Source organism: Rhinopithecus roxellana, chromosome 11 (genome assembly GCF_007565055.1).
Source record: "Rhinopithecus roxellana isolate Shanxi Qingling chromosome 11, ASM756505v1, whole genome shotgun sequence".
In the NCBI taxonomy this organism is placed as follows: Eukaryota; Metazoa; Chordata; class Mammalia; order Primates; family Cercopithecidae; genus Rhinopithecus; species Rhinopithecus roxellana.
The window spans coordinates 57,818,608-57,839,469 of record NC_044559.1 but is presented as its reverse complement, the minus strand read 5'-3'; the positions used below and the strand labels follow the sequence as shown (position 1 = coordinate 57,839,469).

Below are 20,862 nucleotides of genomic sequence, written 5' to 3'. Positions count from 1 at the left end.
TTTGCCCACTAATTTATCAAGATATTATCACCTGTGTGTGGGATGGTGCCATTTCACTGTGACAAATCCACCAAGATGGGAAAAAAATACACCCATTGTGCCTCCGTCCCCCTAATCTTATGGAAAAAAGACTGAAATTGGCAATGCTGCTGCCATGTCTTAATCCCACTTATTGAGCTCACTGCTCGAAGTTTATTGAGGCCAGTCAGAGGATGGGTGTTAGAAAGAAGGAGGCAAGTGGACGTAGGTAGAGGGATGCTCTCCCATTGGACATCCTCACTCAACTGCACCATGATCACTTCCTACCCACAACCAGACAGCGAGTTCCTTAAGCACAGGGACCCCCTCCTTCATACCTGTATTTCCAGTGCCCAACACAGCATCTGCCAGGTAACAGGGTTTCTCAAATGATGCCTGTTCAGTGCACTGGGAGAGAAGCCAGATTTCAAGAATCCTCTGCCTAAGGAAGTTCTTATGGTCCCTGCCCTCTCACACTGTGGTCTTTAAATATGCTTGTGTGGCCGGGTGCGGCGGCCCACGCCTATAATCCCAGTACTTTGGGAGGCCGAGGTGGCTGGATCACCTGAGGTTAGGAGTTCAAGACCAGCCTGGCCAACATGATGAAACTATGTCTTTACCAAAAATGCAAAAATTAACCACGCATGCTGGTGGGCATCTGTAGTAGCTCCTACATAGCTGTAGTCCTAAGTAGCTGGGAGTACGGCTACTTGGGAGGCTGAGACAGGAGAATCGCTAGAACCTGGAAGGTGGAGGTTGCAGTGAGCCAAGATCACATCACTGCACTCCAGCCTAGGCAACAGAGGCCCTGTCTTAAATAAATAAATAAATAATAAATAAATAAATAAATAAATAAAATGTGCTCGTGTTGCTCCTCTGCTTAGAATTCTTCAGGGGCTGCTCACTTCCTGCAGCCTATCCACACTTCTTCACAAAGAGGGAGCTGGCAGCCCCTCCAATGGACCTTTTATCCGCCCCATCCTGTTTTCCTCCTGGTCACTGCATCACCAACTTAAGGTGTGGTATAAAGAACCAGCAGTGTCCTGCCCAAAACACACACATACACACACTCACAATAAACACCCAATCCACAAACTTCTGCTCTACTCAGTGAAAACGGAAGGAATCCAATTTCATCAATTTCCTTGTCAATCTCATTAGGCAAGGAGGTAGCTCCCAAAATCATGCATACTCTACTTCTACCTACTTCCCATACAAAAACCTGTGCAAAGCATACCAAACATAAGCCAGTAAAATAAGCCTAGCTCAGCTGGTGTCTGGACAGGGCTGTTTTCCCTGACCCCTCTTCCATCATCTTTTACACGGTCCGTTGTCACTGGCCTCTGCCATTGGAAGTCTTCACTGAACTGTACTGTGGTCACTTCCCAACCATGATCAGACTGTGAGTTCCTCAAGTGTAGGGACGTCTTCCTTTACACGTGTATTTCCAGTGCCCAAGACAGCATCTGCCCTGTAACAGAGCTTCTCAAATACCACTTGTTCAGTGAACCAGGGAGAGATGCCAGACTTCAGGAATCCTCTGAAAGGAGGTACCTAGTTCCATTCTTAGAGGTCAAATGCAGAAAACCAAGCAAATGGGATGCCTTTCAATATATTCAAAATTAAGCAGCAGGATATTTTACCTAGCTAGTGTTCATTTTCTTTTCAAGCAACCCAATCTCTGGTTTGCAAAGTTTCACCAAATAATATTGTAAAAAAGCACCATCTACTCTCTAATGTCAGTCTACGTGCGGGAGCTTCGTGGAGGGCTCTTTTCATCTAGATCTTTTCCCTGTTAACAAGTAGTTCCTGCCTTTCAGATGTTGGGCTCACCCATCTCTCTGCACAAATGATTGTGTTTCTAGAGCTGCAGGGGCTCTTTCTAGTCGGAGCTGACCTGGCACAACTGCCAAGTAAATCTGGGTGGCTGAGAGAACAAAAGAGTCCAATCTTTCTGAAGGAATCACACTTCTCAGCTGTTAATCTAAGACAAGCCCTCCTTCTCTGATACTCTAACACATAAAGCACTGATATTTTCCCTTTCAAGGGTTTTATCACAGTTCTGGGTCAGGAACTCTGTCTTCATTTTCTCAATTAGCACTTTACTTCTGCAAGCCTTTTAGCTTTTGTCTCTGGCTAACATAGCTTTTAACCTCCTTTGAATGTCAGATCCTACTGAGCCATTTTGCTTCACTTTGCATCAATTTTTCCACCATTACTGCCTTCATTTTGGCTAATTGCATTTAGTTAATTTGATGCCATTTATATGTACAGTGCCATTTACAGTCAAAGTATTTTAAGTTTTCTAAAACTGCCTGTCTTAAGATTCAATTGAAAGTGTCTCAGATTTGAAGGAGTCCAATTTTATCCAATTTCCTTGTCATTCTCATTAGGCAAGGAGGTAACTGTGGTAGAAGGAGGCCTATTCAACCTATTTAATGGTTATATTCACTGGGAGAAAAGTGAACCACAAAATGGGAAAGGCATGAAGTACCCTTGGCCCAGCCATCAGTCCACTGACTCACTCACCCAAAGAGCCAAGATGGGGAGAATGTAATGAGATTTCCTAGCATCAGTAAATGCCCCCGGGATTACCTTTTGGGAAGCCACTACCTGAGCAAGCAGTGCTCTGTAAGTATTTCCGAGTGGGTGCAGAAGTTCGTGGATTGGTTGTTTGCTGTGAGTGTGTGTTTGTGTGTGTGTGTGTGTGTGTTGGGCCAGACATGGCTGGTTATTTATTTCTTTATTTTTAATTTTTATTTTTTTCTGTTTAGAGACAGGTTCCAGTTCTGTCACCCAGGCTGGAGTGCAATGGTGCGATCATAGGTCACTGCAGCCTTGAACTCCTAGGCTCAAAGTCCTACAACAGACTCTGAGTAGTTGGGACTATAAGCGTGCACACTTATGCTTGGTTGATTTTTAAAAAGTTTTTATTTTGTAATGTCAGTGTCTTGCTGTGTTGCCCAGGCTGGTCTCTAACTCTCTAACTCAACTGATTCTCCTGCTCTGGCCCCGCAAAGTGCTGGGATTACAGGTGTGAGCCACCATGTCCTGCCTGCTGGTCCTTTATACTGTACCTCAAGTTGGGCAGTGAAATAACTAGGTGGGTAGCAGAATGGGGGCAGATAAGAGAGTTCACTGGAGAAGCTGCCAGCTCTTTCTGCCTCCCAACCCATTCCTCCCCCACCAATTAATCTTAGGAAGAAAGTAAGGCAGGAGGTGGTGGGAGGGTTGTGAGCTAGGGCATGGTGAGGTTTCTACCTGCTCAAAGGAAATACACTAATCTTTCCCCAGTGATTAAGAATCCCACGCCACTTTGCCCCACCTCCCCTTCAAGGGTGTGGAGAGAGCAAGCATTGTGAATTGTTTCTTTAGTTGTAAAATAAATGAGATGACATAAATATATGCCTGGACTGTTTGAAATCAAGATGACAGACATAAATTAAGTTTCCTATGATCTGATAATTGTTGAAGCAGGGTCATGCATATAGAGAATTCATTCTACTATTTCTTTTCCATTTGTGAATATGGTTGAAATTGCCCAAAATAAGAAGTTCAGAAAAAGTATAACATAAAGCCAGTTGCAGTGGTTCCCACCTATAATTCCAGCACTTTGGGAAGCTGAGGCGGGTGGATCATGAGGTCAGGAGTTCGAGACCAGCCTGGCCAACATGGTGAAACCGCGTCTCTACTAAAAATACAAAAAATTAGCCGGCTGTGGTGGTGTGTGCCTGTAATCCCAGGTACTCGGGAGGCTGAGGCAGGAGAATTGTGTGAACCCGGGAGGCGGAGGTTGCAGGGAGCGGAGATAGTGCCATTGCATTCCAGCCCAGACAACAGTGAGACTCCGTTTCAAAAAAAAAAAAGAGTATAAGATGAATGCTAATGCATACATCCTTGCCCAATGGGCTGTTTTCAAGGAGGCCAATCAGTGGCCAACTTCAAGGGGCATTACTATGATTTGCCCTATGCTTCTTTCTACTAGGGAAAGAAACATTGTTAATTCCAGAAAATAAGGGCACGTGTGAATGCCTGTAGTATTTCCTACCCCCCTAAATTCACAGACATTAGAAGCCCTCCCAGTAACACAGCCTCAGAATCAAAGAGAATCTGCAAAGCCATGCAGCCGAAGTGAACTCTGTGCTACCTGTGTGATCCTGAATGGGTCCCGTCTTGCTGGTCAACACACTCCACTTGAGCTGCACGTGATTGTCATGTTCCCAGTGGCAGAAGGTCTTGTGAGAGCCCCAGCCAAATTCACAGTTAAAAGCATGTGTTGGAAACTCTTCAGTGGATGGGAAGCAAAAATAAGAGACAAGCAGAGAAAGACACATTTGATCATTCAGGGTCACAAAGGCCCTTCATTCATTCATGAAAAGCACGATTTATACAACTTTATGTCTGTTTGAAAATTCTGGGAAAGCCAGGATTACCAAGAAACCAAAAGATGCATGGAGATGTCAAAATGTTTGCAAAATCACATTGAGAAATTTCTTTAAAAATCCAGCTTTAAAAGGATTATGGACTGCCTGTCAAATTGGGTTTACATAAAATTTCCAGGAAGGCTATTTTCTAAAGCACGTATATTACATTTGCAACACTCTCCCCATTTCCACGGTATTTAATATGAAAGCCATTCTGTTCTTGAGGATAAATCATATAAGTTGATACCCACCAATGAAAAGAATCTTAATTAGAGATTGACCCATGAAGCCTCAGAAGTGGAAAGTAACTTGGCGAAATGCCTCACCCGGGAGGTTTTCTCTATTTCCACCTCACCAGTTCATGCTTCAGGTCTTTAATGTCAGGGTTAGAATCTCTTAAGCGTTTTAAGATTATTTTTTTTTCTTCCATGTTTTCCATAAAGTCGATTAATTTAAGTATAAATTTCTGCTTTTTTAATTTCTAAATTTACATATAAATGGTTCACCTGGCTTAAAACCTCAATGCAAGGTCATCTGAATCCAAAGCCCATTTCAGTAGCTACCCGTTTTTTACTTTACTTTTTTTTTTTTTTAATGTTCAAAAGGCTTCCTTAGGAATCTGAAAAGCCAGCGTGAATGAATTCACGGGAACGACTTGCCTTGTGTGTGCCCTACAAGGTGCTGTTGGACTATGGTGTTTTTAAAACCCACAGCTTGACTTTTTACGCAGCCTCTTTTTGAAAGGAGCTGAACTTTTAAGTATGGGAAAAATGAAATCATCGCTACTTATCCCAAGTATGACTGTTGTTTTCGTAAACATAAGCTAACAATAAAAAAATTCTAAAGATGAAATTCTCAGGTTTCTGCCCCCTCCTTTCATCTTCCCTGTAAAGAACGAAGCCCACAGACACAGCTGCTTTCCCTGGTGACGAAGGGCCTCTAGGCTTGTTACTGAGTTTAGGCAGTCCACGAGATGGCAGCATTGAAACAAACAGGGAGGCGCCTGGGGCGTCTGGCCCGTTGAACTTAAAAATAAGCCTCAAAAGAATCCCTATGAACGATAAGGGAAGTCTGGTATTAGATGCTGTATTAGGGTCAGGCCAAGACCTTATCTCCTTTTGAGCTTCTCTTTAACTTGCTCGTGTTTAATACAAAGTATCTCGCTTTCTGCTCTGAGCCTGGTCTCCACAGCCCCTCCCCCAATGGCAGGAGGAATTTTAATGGGAAGATTTATGGAATAGATAAGAATGGTTTGCTTTGCATTTTTAGCTTGTAAAGAACCCTTTTCTAGGGCTAATGTCAAATTTTGGAAGGAATTCGTCATAAGAACTATCAAAAAGGAGCAGTCTGGATTCTCCCAGTGATGCTGTGACCTCCCAAAGGGTAGACAGAGCCAGTTCAGGAAAGTAAACTAGTAAGCTATGTGATGTGTCTAACATGAGTACTTACATTTAGTGCAAAAAGGCTATATTTTTCACAGGTATAGTGTCATCGGAGAGATATATTTCAGGTTTAGTCTGTCATAACCATGAAACAGGACTTCTTAAGGCATGGGAAACCCGCTCCAAAATTTACCACACCTTTCTGCAGGCAAGATTGAATTATGTAGATGAAGTACAGTCAACTGAACGGTGACTGAATGATTGAGCCACCTTGGATGCCAACACCCACGACCCTGAAATGTATTGTTGCATAATCTCATGTTCGAAAATGTTAATATCGGAACACGTTAATGTGTGTGTGGTATTGATTTTTCTGCTTAAATACACTTGATAAAACATGCACATTCAGGATAATGAAAGCCACTCCAGCACACACAGTTCTGCCTATATTTACCTTGTTAATGCATTACGTTGATTATCTATAGAACAGAAAACGACATCATCCTTTATTGTGGCTATTAATATTCTGATGATATCATAAAATGTAGGAACTTGGATATTTTTGAAATGACCAGGACATGGAACCACTTTGCCTGAAAAAATGTTTCAGGCACTTCTTGCTTCAGAGAATGACAGTCTGCCTTTACCTTCCAGTGTCCTTCCTCATCCTGTACATTTAACAAGGTGAATTGCTCTAACTTTTTGTATTTTACTGCCCTTTTATCCTCTTGTCTTGATCAAGTAACTTGTGGCAATTTGGTTATTTAAAGGATATGTTTTTAAATCAATGCCTTTTGTTGGGGAGGGTTATGGAGTAACCTTTCAGCTTGGCTAGAAAGACAAACACACAAGCTACCCATAAACATTTATAGAAAGGAAAAAGAAAGAGAGAAGGACAGAGGAAAGGAGAAAGGGAGAGAGAAAATAAAAGAAAAAAAGCAAATGAATGAATGAAACAAACATATAGGACTACTGACGTTTACGTTTTCAAAATATTACCCAAGCCCTGGAGGGGCACACAACTCTCATTAAATTCAATGGGGGTAATTCAGCTAAATCCCTTCTTGACTCTTAAAACTAGCAGGAAACAATATTCTGAACTTAAAACAAATTTATAGCCTCTGAGAGCAAGTACCAGCTGTGCTTGCCAAACCTATCTTGCCTGAAGTTGGATCATTAGCACCACATGTATGCATAAGGATTTAATTTTTAAATCTGGTATTCCAAACTTCTATAGAGCAGGTTAACTCACTTATTCATAGACTAGTCTTTCAGTCTAAACAAGCAGAGGTGCTCAGGCCCATACAATCATAGGTGATGAATATACTCCGAGCTGCTGCAGGAATGCTGGAGGAGCCTCAGAGGGTTAGAGCTCTCGCCAGAGAGAACTGGATTAAAAATATAAGGATCCCATCACTTGCTGGTGGAGCGTTAACCAGCTTTTCTGCATCTGATTACATAAAAGTATATAAATATTACATGCCCATGGAGTTTATTATGTTGATGAGAATCAGCAAGATGAAATCGTAAGACTCTGAGTTGAGTCTATAATGGCAAAATGGAATTATGATGAAGGTTTTGAGGTCTCATTGACTGCTGCTTGTGATGACACTTGAAGAATCTGAATCCTGCAGAACAGTGTGGATCAAAGTATCAGGAGACTCGGGCCACTAGGTCAGCTCTTCAGAGTCAGACCTGACCCCTGGCTGAAGCATGCTCAAGTCCCCTTGCAATATTCTGGGCATTGACTTAGCGAGGAGGTTACAATCAACAGAACTCCTTCCAGGAAGGTCAGACAGTCCATTAGCCACAGAGACTTGGAGTCCAGATTCATGACTTAGACAATGGAGAAACAGGAAAGCAAGTCAATTTGCAAAGGACTCTGCACTGACTGTGAAATTCAAACCGGGCCAGACCACCCCGATCAGTAGACCCGTGTGGTTTGAACTGAACTTGTTCAGATGGTGATAGCAATAGGTCCTACTATTGTAATTTGCACACCTGCCCTCTGACCACAGTAGACTCTGTGACAGGAATGACTGGCCCCTCTGAGAAGCCATCCCTCAAGTGACCTTGAGATTGTGCACAAATCAAATATGTTAACAAAACCACTCCTGCTCTGACAATATTGACCTTCAACATTCAGGGAAGATTACCTAGATTTGGAATCTGATATAAATTTCCATTTTCTACACAGCTCTTGTTCACTTCTATTTTTTTTAACGATCCCTACACCCTTTCATAGTCAAGGAGAAGAGAGATGAAATGAAATAAATTAGCTGGCAACTTCATAGTGGCTTTAATTACCTCTCTGGCAAGAGAAGAAACTGCAACAACAGCTAAAATGTTTGTTATGTGATCAGAACTTCATTTATTCACCTCACCCCTCTTCCCTATCCCAGAAAGGACATAGGGAACCAACTGGTGGTCATTACCCTTTATCCACAGAAAATCTTCCCAAGGGCTAAGCACTTACAGGAAAGGTACAAAGAAAAGGAGAGGCAGGGCTATTCTCATGAGTACCTTCAGTTATGGGAGGTGCCTGCACAGTCTTTGAAAGCCACATTTTACAACTTAAGATGTGTGTAGGACTACACCATTTTCTGAATTTACGCAGTGACTCTTCTGTTTCACGTCTTGGTTTTGTAGGGGGTGTCTGGGCTGTGTGGTAGCAGGAATTTTGTCAACCTGAACATGCTATAGGGCAGCTGGGGGTTAAGTTTGACCCAAGAGAAGTTTGTTTTGCAGTTTAATCAGGTCAACAGTGACAGTGTCCTTTAAGAAAGCATACTAATTAGGGTGGCCCTTTCTACTTTCTGCCTAGCTGGTTAGTGTCATACCATTGAGGGAACATTGATATACACCACACGCCCCATTAATAAATGACTGCAGAGGCCAAGGCTGAGCGAGCTTCAATAGAGGAAATGGGAGAAAGCTGGAAAACTGACCTGCTCACCTTACTCTAATGATTAACTTTAAAGTATTTAAAACCTCTGATTGCTTATACTGACTGTTTCCCTTCGTGTATGTCTGCCGGGAAGAATTTTACAGGATACTAACTAAACACAAAGGCCAGCGAGAGGAAGGCCACCGTTTAACCGTGACTGGCCCCCGATCGACAGCAAACCAAGGGCTTTAAAAGTCGTTACGCTTTTCTATTAATAAAAGGATGAGGAGGTGCTGTTCCCAAGGGTGTGCTTCTCTCTGTGCACAATTATAAACTGTGGTTTCCTGAACCCCGTTTCATGGCACGCCCACTGGAAACGCTGTTGTAAAACTGCCAACTCCATGGCAGGCAAAACTGACAAACTTTGCCTGTCTGGGTTTTGCAGGATTGCGATGAAAATAAATAGTTGGGCTGTGCTGCCTGTGAGATTTCCTCCTCCTGTAGTTTGCAAACACAATCCATGTCCTAGATGTGCTGCGTTTAAACAAAGTATGTTACTCCGTTCCTTCAGTGGAGAGCTGGGATTGTCACCATTTGGCAATTACTGATGGAGAAGGAAATCTCACTCCCTGCTGCATATACATGTGGATGAAAGGAAAGCAATATTTATGGCTCATGCTTGGAGACCAGATGCTGTGTGGCATCTCTCCTTCTAGGACTTTCAGGGAAACTGAAAGCGAGGAGCGCAGCCGCAGAGAGGAGAGAGGTACATGGAATCTGCCACGTTTCATATTTTATTTGATACCTGATTGTATGGTGCTGTCTATGACTGTGGGCTTTTCTGTGGCCAGCACAGTGGTGCCACCTGAAAAACAAAAACAGCAACATGCAAAAATAAGAAAACGGTAGCGAATATGTAGGGGAAAAATGTACACTTACAAATGTCTATCAGAGGCAAATATTTTCCATAGAAAAATCCTTTTAATTTCAGTGGTAGCAATTGTTTCCCTTCAATTTTGCTCATCACAATATCAAATTCAAATAAACCATTTTTTTTACCTAACATATTTCTTTTAAAAATTTACAAATAAAATAATTGTCTAAATTAACAAATAGAAGTTGTGTATATTTATGGCATACAATGTGATGTTTTGGTACACTTAGTGGAATGGCTAAATCAAGTTAGTTCACATATGCATTACTTCATAAACCTATTTTGGGCTTTCTTTACGGTGAGAACACTTTAATCTCTTAGCGATTTCCTTCCTTCCATCCTTCCATCCTTCCTTCCTTCCTTCCTTCCTTCCTTCCTTCCTTCCTTCCTTCCTTCCTTCCTTCCTTCCCTCCCTCCCTCCCTCCCTCCCTCCCTCCCTCCCTCCCTCCCTCCCTCCCTCTCTCTTCTCTCTTTCTCTCTTTCTCTCTTTCTTTCTTTCTTTCTTTCTTTTCTTTTCTTTCTTTTTTTCTTAGATGGAATCTTACTCTGTTGCCCAGGCTGGAGTGCAGTGGCACAGTCTCGGCTCGCTACAACCTCTGCCTCCCAGGTTCAAGTGATTCTCCTGCCTCAGCCTCCTGAGTAGCTGGGATTACAGGCATGTGCCACCATGCCCAGGTAATTTTTGTATTTTTAGTAGAGACAGGGTTTTACCATATTGGCCAGACTGGTCTCGAACTCCTGACCCCAAGTGATCTGTCCACCTCAGCCTGCCAAAGTGCTAGGGTTACGCGTGTGAGCCACCGTGCCCAGCCTGCAATTTTCAAGTAGACAATGTAGCCTAACACCTTTCTTTACAAAGCATCCAGAAGGCACCCAGAAACTGGGACTTCACTCCATGGGCACTCACTGATTCCCAGACAAAGCACAGCACACAATTGCAACAGTGAAAAGCAAAGGCCTCTGCAAAAGCAAAGGTATTAAACTTGACCTCAACCTCTTTTCTTTAAATCGTTTTCCAAGGTTTCAGGTGTGTGCCTTCAGGGAAGTTGCAAGGCTAGTCCCCACAATCTATTTTAAAAACTGGAAAACTGAGGGTTTAAAGTAAGGTGCTATGGGTTCCTCCTCTGTTTGGCTACTGGAGCTATTTACTTTCCTCAAGGACAAATACCCTGCCCTGTATGTGGTTTGGAGAAGCTGCAGGAAGCAGCAGGAAGAGGAGAAGAGGAGAAACATTTCACAGTCCCAGTTCTTGTGAACAAGAACAGGAGAAACTTGTTCACAGACTGAACAAGTAACACCCTAAGTGCTGTGAGTTTCCAATGAGTGCAGGCCTACTGCATCTCACTGGTCAGGGGACAGGCTGTAACCTTGTCTATTGAGACTTAGGTTCACCTTCTCTTCCACCTCTTTACTCACCCATTTCCCACTGTTCATCATTATACTTCTGTTGCAAAGTAGTGTTCTTAAACTTGCCCAACCATAAGAATCACCAGAACGCTTGTTGAAATTGCAGTCTCCCATCCACCTGTCCTCTCCAGACCTAAATGAGAATTGGAATCTCTAGGCATAAGGCTTTGAAATCTGTATTTTTTTGAGACAGAGTCTTGCTGTCACCCAGGCTGGAGTGCAGTGGCGCCATCATGCACCATAGCCTCAAACTCTTGGGCTCAAGGGATCCTCCTGCCTCAGCCTCCTGTGTAGCCAGGACTAGGTGTGTGCCACCAAGCCTGGCTGATATATATATATATATATATATATATATATTTTTTTTTTTTTGGAGACAGTGATCTCGCTATCTGGCCCAAGCTAGTCTCAAACTTCTGACTTCGAGTGATCCTCTCGCTTTGGCCTTCCAAAGTGCTGGTGTTACAGGTGTGAGCCACCATGCCCGGCCAAAATCTGTATTTTTGAAAGCTTTTCAGATGAGTCTTATAACCCACTGAGTTTGGGAAACAGTGGTTTGCTGTTTATTACATAGGTGCTTGAGAAAGTTATTTCTCCTTATGTCTATCCATGATGCAGATTATGGTTGGAATTAACCTGTTATATCCAGATACAGTATTGAACCAATTCAGGGTAAGTGAATGGGGTGGGCCCATGGCTACCATGGAAAGTTCTGGAGGTGGTTACAGGGTGCCATAATTGTGCACTTCCCAATAATATCATTCAATAAAGATTTGTGATGATCTTTATTCGGGCCAGGCCTATCTGGCAGTTCCCACAGATCAGAAATCATGTTACATTTCCATAGCATGAATCAGAGAACCATAAAATTGTGCTCTTGGAATGGTCTTAAGATTTCTAGGCTAATCAACTGCAGCACCAAGTCACGGTACCTCAGTTCTCCCAGCAAATATGCTGGATGAGTGGTCACATGTGTGCAAGGTCTCAACAAGGCAGAAACTAAGAAGAAGGAATTATATGTATTATGGGTTAAGAAGGTGAATCTATAATGGCAGAATTGGAGGGAGGCCAGAATACATTAGCATTCTGTTCCCTGTGGTCTTATAGGAGAAAGATTCAAGGTGAAAATTTGCTTTTTAAAACTGATATGCATAATCGGTTTTGCTATAGGTTAGCAGGCAAATTCCACTGTTGGGTATACACAGCTCCAACGTAAAATTTAGCTGCCTGGTGCCTTTGAGGCCAAGTGTATTATCTAATGACTTCCAAGGCATTTGCAAATGAGTAACTTCAGGGAAGCATCTTCACCTTGGCTACCAGGTCTGGGAGAGCACATTCTACTCCTTTCCATGCATTTGGTAGAGTACACCTGGAATTCGGCGTGGTTTGTAAGTAACAAGCATTTCACTACAATATTTCTCCCCTCTAGATACAGGTAGGTCACCCCAGGAGAATAAATTAAATCAACACCTGTGCTAAGGAACAGACAACCCCTAAAGACACCATTGATCCCAATTTCCATGTTCCACCTATCAGGGTTAAAGCAATAATGCTCCTGGTTTGGTTTCATCACACTAAACATCCAACGTTTGTAGTCCTGACAGTAAAGCCTGTGCCAGAATTAGCAAAAAGGATGCAAAATTGCTCGTGAGCATAGGAGATGTGTAGTTTCTACATAAAAAGTTTTCTGGGTTAGGTGAGGTTTTTGCCCCTTGCAAACAATGGCATGTGAGCACATCCATTTTCAGAAAAGAATAGCAAATAGTTTTGTAAAGTACAAAATGTTTTAAAAAGAAAAGGATTGCCTTCTTGCAATAAATGGATATGAAGCATGAGAATGTCTTCTAAAATGACTTCGTCTTGATGGAGGTGTGGGACAGGCCTTATCAACATCCTCAGCGGTTCTTAATATATGAGAGTATTTATAGAATTATTGAGACAAACGTGCTGATCTGGGAATAACTCTTTTTCGCCATGGTAATAAGTAAAAAGAAAAACAAATCAGAATGAACTTTCTTCTATCTACCAAAGAAATAATTTAAATGCTGTAGGTAAAGCAAAACCTTACAGTTTTGAAAGGCTGTCAGTGTTTTCACTATAAATGACCCATTTTCTGTGGTTTGTAACTCGCTGCCATACACAATTTGCTCCAGGCTAACATACTCGCCCTATTTCATTCAAAGGCTTCAGTTTCAATTGATTCAGTCATGAACTAATGCAAAAATGAGAAGGCTGGTTGTTCTGATATGAGGAGTAAATCTGAGGCTTTGTTTCTAATCAATATTAACTGACCACTTTAGGGTTTATGAAGAAAAGAACCCCTTCCACAAGAGGGCAATTGAAAGGGTACACTGGGATCCTGCAATCATTCCTTTTTTATGAGAAATTTCACTATGGATGTGTGACAGGGTCTGTAAAAAGCCTGAGGTTTGTGGCAGAATGTTTACAGGCAACCCTGGGAAGCTTCCAGAGGACCTGGTTCATGGAATAGTACTCTGTTTTTTATATCAGCGGTTGAGTTTTCAACTTGAACTTGACATCTTACACAGAAAATGCCTCTGCATTAATTAAACTAAGTTTTGTGGCTTGTGGCTGCTTGTATACAAGCATTCAAAAGTTCATAGCAATGTCACATTTATTGGCCATATGAATGTAAATGATTATTCTGGAAATTTGGAGAGAGACAGCTTTAGGAGGTGGGATTTAAATGTAAACCCAGTTCATAGTACTAAATTTCTGGGATAGATTTTCAATTTTTTTTCTTTCTTTTACTCTTTATTCCATCTCAGAGTGCGGAGCTCTCCCGCTCCTTCAGAGGAGAGCTTTTGAAATAATTGGAAATGTACTGTAGGACATTTCCTTCCAGATTTTGCATGAATGCATTAACCAATAACATGGCCTTATTATGAAGTTACATGGTAACGCCTTCAGTTTTGCCCATGGAAATTAATTATGTGGGCTCTCCGAGTCCCTTCTGGGTAAAAATGCAGACCTGCATTCAAAAGCACACTTTTAATCTAAAATGAGAGTCAGATGCTATTGAAACTGCATTTTGACCCAGGGAGCAGTAAAAGTCCCACAATACCTTTTGCAACCACAGGGTGAAAACCCTAGTGCCTCGGCCAATTTCCAAATGGTGTAATCCCATTTCTCCACTTGCCTAATATTTCCTCTGCCGTTCCAAGTGGAAGAGAAGGTCACTTCCTAGCTTTTAGGGTTTTAGTAGATTAGAGAGTAATACTCTAGATTAATTAGTGAGACATTTGGCACACAACATCGCTGATGTATTTGCTGGCCAGTGGTGATGTGAAATAGCAACTAATTCTGCTTTTGTAAATGTTAATGTATAATGATTTAGCAAATCTCAACTTAAAAGCCGCACTTCAAATATAAGCCTAATTTTATCCATTCGTTGGATAAAGGATCCACTCAAAAAAACGTGTCCTTGTTAGAAAATGAAAATAAACATTCTGAAGTGTGTGGTTATGTAGGGGCGGTGCACGTGTTATGGGGAGAGGGGGGGTCTGAAAATAAGGATCAGTTTAGCACATTTAGCCATGGAGAAATTCTTATTCAGTTAAGATAATCCTAGCCTTCGGCTCTGAAAATGGCTCAAATTGTTGTTTCAAATGGTTGTGGCTACTAAGAACAACTCGTCTATCCAGATGACATGAAGAAATGAAGATGCACGTGTTCTGGCAAGGCAGCTTCTATTCCTGGGCAGCTCTTTGCCATGTGGAGTTATAAGCACACACACAGGTGTTAGCCGGTCCCAACTACGACATGAACTGAAATGGTACAGCAATGGGATGAAGATGGTTTCTGCACCTGTGAGCTGGAAGTCATCACCTGTTCCACTGTGGCAGTTGGCCTGGTCGTCATCACATTCATCCACTGGGTTCCCGTTGGGAGTGGTTGGTCCAGCTGTAGGGGCTGAAACAAGATCCAGGGATTATTATCTCACACCTTGGAAATGTATTCTCAAGCCTCTGGCTGTTAGATCTGCTAACGCTTATGCAGAAAACTTTAATCTGCGGTAAGAAGGCCAGGGGCATGCATGGTTTGCCTCTCTTTCAGGAGCTAGATATACTTGGATTCTGCAGAATGTATAATAGCAGAGCCTGCTTTGTTTTGGTATTTGATTCATATCTGCTGAGTAGAGTTGGCTGCCTTAGCATTTTATACATTGTTATCTACATAAACATCCTTCTTCTGAAAAGCTCTTGAGTTCTCACTAGTTATTTATTCAGGACCCTGGAGTTGAGAACTTTGAAGATACAGATTTTGCTTGAAATGTTTTCCCTTTCATTTTCGAGGTGTTAGAGCACTCACTTGTCATAAATTCTTTTATATTCTTAGTACTGACTAAGTTTGCTAAGTTTATATTATGATTCTTCCCCGAAGGGAGTCAACATTCACATTTAATGCAAAAGTGCTTTTTAAAACCAAACCAAACAAAACAAACAAAAAACAGTGATTCCATTTCTCTTTAAGTAGCTTCTCAAACTGTGAGCTCTCTCTCCAGGGCAGGTGTGTGACAGACGTTGTCTCAGATATCCCGGGGTCATTTTACATGAACTCTCATAGGACTGCATTCCACTATTCACAGGTATTCCTATATCTCTGAATTTGCAGTTGAAAGGTATTCAACATTAATCAAAGACTGCTTTTGAAGTCCTTTAAATTTCGTTCAGCTATTTTTTTTCAGCCTGTTACTCATTTTTGCAATCTGTTTAATATTTTACAGTTTTTGGCATTACATTTCACTTTATAAGACTTGAGATAATGGATAGTTCTCGTGATGTCTGAGAACCATACAAGATGTTGGTGGTGGGGGCTGTTCTCTTCTGGCCAGTAGGAATGTGTCAGTAACTGCCACTTTCTCAGTAAAAATTTGACATTCTTTGAATGGTGCTGAAACACCAAGCAGAGTTATGGCACATGGAGAAACAGAGCTAAGTTTCAGCTTCTTCAATGGCCCAAAGACACGCACCAGTAATAACTAAGAAGTTACCATGTGCAAATAACATACATGCCATTCAGGCCTGCAATCCAGACTTTTTTGTAAAACACATACACCCGTGTTCTGGCCTCTATTTATTGCTCTCATTGAATCAGTAGTATCTCCTCTGGCAAGCCAGACAATTGTCTTTCTTCCCTAAGCTCTCCTTGCTCTTGATAATGTGCTACCTTTAAGTATTTAAAACTCTATTCATTTTGCTGATTTTTCTGCATTCATCAAGCTGTTTCTAAAGGAGGAGTTCCACATTATAAATGGCCTGAGGTAGTGGCTAGCTAGATTCACCAGATACAATGGAAAAAAAAAGAGGAAGTGAATGATATGTATGGTCCAGTTTTACTATTTGAAAATATATTATCTTCTGGAGTTCTTTATTTCTTTTTTCTTTTTTTGATTTGGAGTTTCGCTCTTGTCACCCAGGCTGGAGTGCAATGGCGTGATCTCAGCTCACTGCAACCTCCGCTTCCCTGATTCAAGAGATTCTCCTGTCTCAGCCTCACGAGTAGCTGGGATTACAGACGTGAGCCACTGCACCCGGCCTGTGGTTCTTTATTTCTTAAATATAAGTGCTAGCACCTAGGACAGACACTCCTGGGAGGCTGGAGTGGACTGCATCTTTCTCCTGCATTCCCTTAGGTGTCTCCCCTAGAACAAGGCACAGAGTAGATGTTTAATAAGGGCCTGTTACTTATTGGTGAAAAGAAAAGCATTTCTTTTCACCAATCATATCAAAAAGCTTTGACATTACTTTCCCCAGATGTTTGTTTCACATATGGCCCAGGGCAATGTCCTCACTTTTGTGAGTGCTTGGAAACATCTGTAAGCAAATCCCTTCACTGATCATTTCTACCTCACTACAGAAGTGACACTAGAGAGTGGAAGCTCTAACTTCCCAATGAGTCCTCCTTGCCTGCTGCCTAGACAGGGCTGACTTGTCAAGACAGGGGAATTGCAATAGAGAAGGCGTTTAATTCATGCAGAGACAACTGTATGGGAGATAGGGGTTCTATTATTACTTGGGGTTGAGGTTTTGAAGGATAATTTGGTGAGTAGGGGTTGAAAAGTGGCAGGTGCTCATTGGTCAGGTCTGAGATGAAATCACAGGGAGTTGAAGGTGTCCTATTGTGCTGAGTCAATTTCTGGTGGGGACACAAGGCAGGACGAGCCAGTTGATCGATTTGGGTAGTGCCAGCTGATCCGTCAACTACAGGGTCTGCAAGATATCTGAAGCCCTGATCTTAGATTTTACAACAGTGACATTATCCCCAGGAGCAATTTGGGGAGGTTCAGAATCTTGCAGCCTCCAGCTACATGACCCCTAAACTATAATTTCATTTTTTCCCCCTAAACCATAATTTCTAATTTTGTGGCTAATTCGTTAGCCTTGCAAAGGCAATCTAGTACCCAGGCAGGAAGGGGGTTTGTTTTGGGAAAGAGCTGTTATTGTCTTTGTTTCAAAGTTAAACCATAAGTTCCTCCTAGAGTTAGTTTGGCCTACGCCCAGGAATGAACAAGGACAGCTTGGAGGTTAGAAGCAAGATGGAGTCAGTTAGGTCAGATCCCTTTCACTGTCATCACGTTCTCATTACAATTTTTGCAAGGGTGCTTTCAAAACTTCCAGCAGGCCATCTCTTCAACCCTCCATTCACTCCACCTCCTAAATCAGCATCGCCTTCCAGAATGGAGGCTACAGATTTCACATCCTGAGAGCAGACTCCCTTTCCAGATGACCACGTTTCTCTGTGAATTGAATGAACGCATCTGCAGTGAATGGAGTTCACCCGTCCCTTCTTTTTCTTGGCATCCTTTGCCAAAGTGCTGGCACATGGACATTCTTGGTCTGTGTTGCTAGTGCCTGGATAATTTAGGTGTCTGGGGCGTGACTACAGATATGGAAACAACTACACAGTAAAGAATGGGAGAAAATGGCCTGCTTTTAAATAAACACATTGAAAAAGTAGCTATGAATGGTTCAGGAGTATGGTGATTGATAGCTGAGGATTCTGTCATGCATAAGTAAAGTTTTATGGTATTTAATGTGCTCAGGAATATAATTATATTTGGTAGCTCAAGACACAAATAATTTTAAAATTGCAAGAAGGTGACATTAAAAAGCATTCTTCAAAACAACTGTGAGCATATATGCTCGGCTGATTAACATCTGGATGCCAACAATAGTCATTCTTGAAGCTAGGCTGGAGCAAGACCTCTATGGGGATAGAAAAACTGGTGTAGGTTACTCATTTATGTCCAAATCTAAGGCAGATGGGGATTCTAGTGCATAAATATATTAAACGGTACAATAACCAACTCAAAACATTCATTTCATTCATTATATGTTCAAAGAGAGTGCAGCCATGGGGTCAGCGTGTGGACTGAATTTGTACTTGGTATGACCTTCATATAATAATCTAAGTGTAGGCAGTAACGTCACTCTACTTTCAGACACGTTGTCTCATGTAAAGTTCTGTTTCTCTGCAGCAGCCTAAGATATTCATCCAGGATAATGTCTTGATGTCTTAGTCTGTCAAAGGCTGCTTTCTGTTTCTATGTGCTGGTAATCAACACTGCAGACAGAAACTGGATCAGATATCGACCTTTAAATAATATTTAAAAGGCAAAAGTGGTTGCCAGGGGTTGAGGGAAGTTGCCTGCTTACTGGGTAAGGGGTTTTCCTCTGGAGTGATGGAAATATTTTGGAACTAGAAAGAGGGGAGTTGGTACAACTGAACTGTAAATGTGCTAAACGCCACCGAGTTGTGGTGAATTTTATGTTATGTGAATTTCAACTCTATAAATTATCTCTTTTTTTTAAGTAAAGACAGACAATCTCATATAATCCAAGGAGAGTCATGCAAACAACCCAAGACAAAAGCAGGACTGTGAAGGTGCTGCCTCGTGACATGTGTTAGAGCTTTGAGCCTCACTGATGGGCAGGCACCGAGATATGGGGCCTCCCAAGGGAAAAGGGTAGGCAATTTGCAAAGGCACCATCGGGGCATAAACGCATGGAAGAGGAAATTTAAAAAGGAATGAGAAGTAACTCTGGAGATCATAATTACCTTCCACTTCACAGCCCAGCAGCTCCATTCTGAGCCCCAGTCCGCCATGAGTGGCTCTCTCGGGGTAGATCCTGATGAATCGCGTGGAGAGAGCTGGAAAAGTCCGCAGCTCAGGTGTGTCATAGTTGTTGTTGCCCTCAAAAGACTGTGAAGCATGAAAAACACAGGGCATTAAGAAAAAAAATAGTGCTCCCTTTTAGCAACTGTTTCTTCCCTCCATCAGGACTCTGAATAGGGCAGAGAAATAGGCTTCATTCTACCACTTTGTAAATGGTGGGCATCTCTTTCATAAATGAGAAAGGAAACAACAATGAAAGTTTCTCTAAGAAGTGATGGCATTTACTTATTTATTCATTATTATTATTTTTTGAGATGGGGTCTCACTCTGTCGCCCAGGGAGGAGTGCAATGGTGCAATTGCACCTCTCTTCAGTCTCACCCTCCCTGGGCTCAGTGATCCTCCCACCTCAGGCTCCTGAGTAGCTGGGACTACAGGCACCCACCACCATGCCTAGCTAACTTTTGTATTTTTTGCAGAGATGGGGTTTCACCATGATGCCCAGGCTGGTCTTGAACTTAGGGGCTTAAGTGATTCGCTTGCCTCAGCCTCCCAAAGTGCTGGGATTACAGGCGTGCGCCACCATGCCCAGCTAATTTTTTGTGGAGACAGGGTCTCACCATGTTGCCCGGGCTGGTCTCAAACTCCCGGCTGCAAGAGATTCTCCTGGCTTGGCCTCTCCAAGTGCTGGGATTACAGGTGTGAGCCACTGCTCCTGGCATGAGTTGGCACCTCTTTTGAAGTGTGTTCCTAGCTTGAAGTCCCTGTGACAGTTTTCAGGATCGTGGCCACCCACTGCCAGTGCTGCTACTGGCTTAGTTTCCTTTTCACATGCCCAGATAGATCAAAATCCTTTCTGGAATTCTGAGAAGATGGAGCAACGACTAGCCCTGTGTTCCGTTTCAAGAAATGGATGAGCCTCCTTGTGTCCTCTTGTCCAGCATAATTCTTAATCCCATTCCAAATGGGAGAAGGCAGAGGGGGAGGAGGAAAAGAAAATTGTCTCATCATAAGGAATGTCCTTTAGATATCAAACATTGCATGACGTTTGATAGAGTAAGGCATTGTTCTAACTGCTTAAAATCTATTAATTCATTTAATCCTCAGAACTACTCATTTTGTCATCTTCCTATAATATTGAAAAACCATAAAAGTTTCTCAGTTGTTTCTATAGAACCTAATCTACGATTCCTAACACACCTTTCCACTGAAAAAAATCTCTAAGGTGAAAAAGAAAACCGATAAAATGGTCCATTTTAGAGCAGCACTTTTTTTTTTTTTTTTTCTTGAGACAGAGTCTCGCCCTGTCACCCAGGCTGGAGTGCAGTGGCGTGATCTTGACTGTCTGCAACCTGCACCTCTCGTGCTCAAGTAATTCTCCTGTCTCAGCCTCCCAAGTAGATGGGATTGCAGGTGCACACCAATATGTCCAACTAATTTTTGTATTTTTAGTAGAGATGGGGTTTCACCATGTTGGCCAAGCTGGTCTTGAACTCCTGACCTCAAGTGATCTGCCTGCCTTGGCATCCCAAAGTGCTGGGATTATAGGCATGAACCACCATGCCTGCCCACGTATTTTTTAACTATTCAGAGATTTTAAAAACATGTTACATTTAATTTTCCAAATGAAGGTAAATTCTCCATGAGGTAAATTCTATATTATGGTCCTTTTAC

At 42.2% G+C, this 20,862-nt stretch overlaps 1 protein-coding gene across 7 annotated transcripts in view; it reads right to left on the bottom strand.

Annotated features, from left to right (window-relative positions):
- NRP1 (neuropilin 1) overlaps nt 1-20,862 on the bottom strand; it is a 158,423-nt gene that overhangs the window by 10,721 nt on the left and 126,840 nt on the right. For 4 of the 7 annotated variants that reach the window (XM_030940742.1, XM_030940744.1, XM_010364435.2 and 1 more), the window contains exons 10-13: nt 19,132-19,276; nt 14,878-14,982; nt 9,517-9,576; nt 4,166-4,303 (exon numbers count right to left, since the gene is read on the bottom strand). In XM_030940742.1, the coding sequence (XP_030796602.1) occupies nt 4,166-4,303; nt 9,517-9,576; nt 14,878-14,982; nt 19,132-19,276 (448 nt within the window). Of the gene's footprint in view, nt 1-4,165; nt 4,304-9,516; nt 9,577-14,877; nt 14,983-17,018; nt 17,925-19,131; nt 19,277-20,862 lie in introns of those variants that run through there. The other 3 variants (XM_030940743.1, XM_010364434.2, XM_010364436.2) reach the window with 2 other exon arrangements.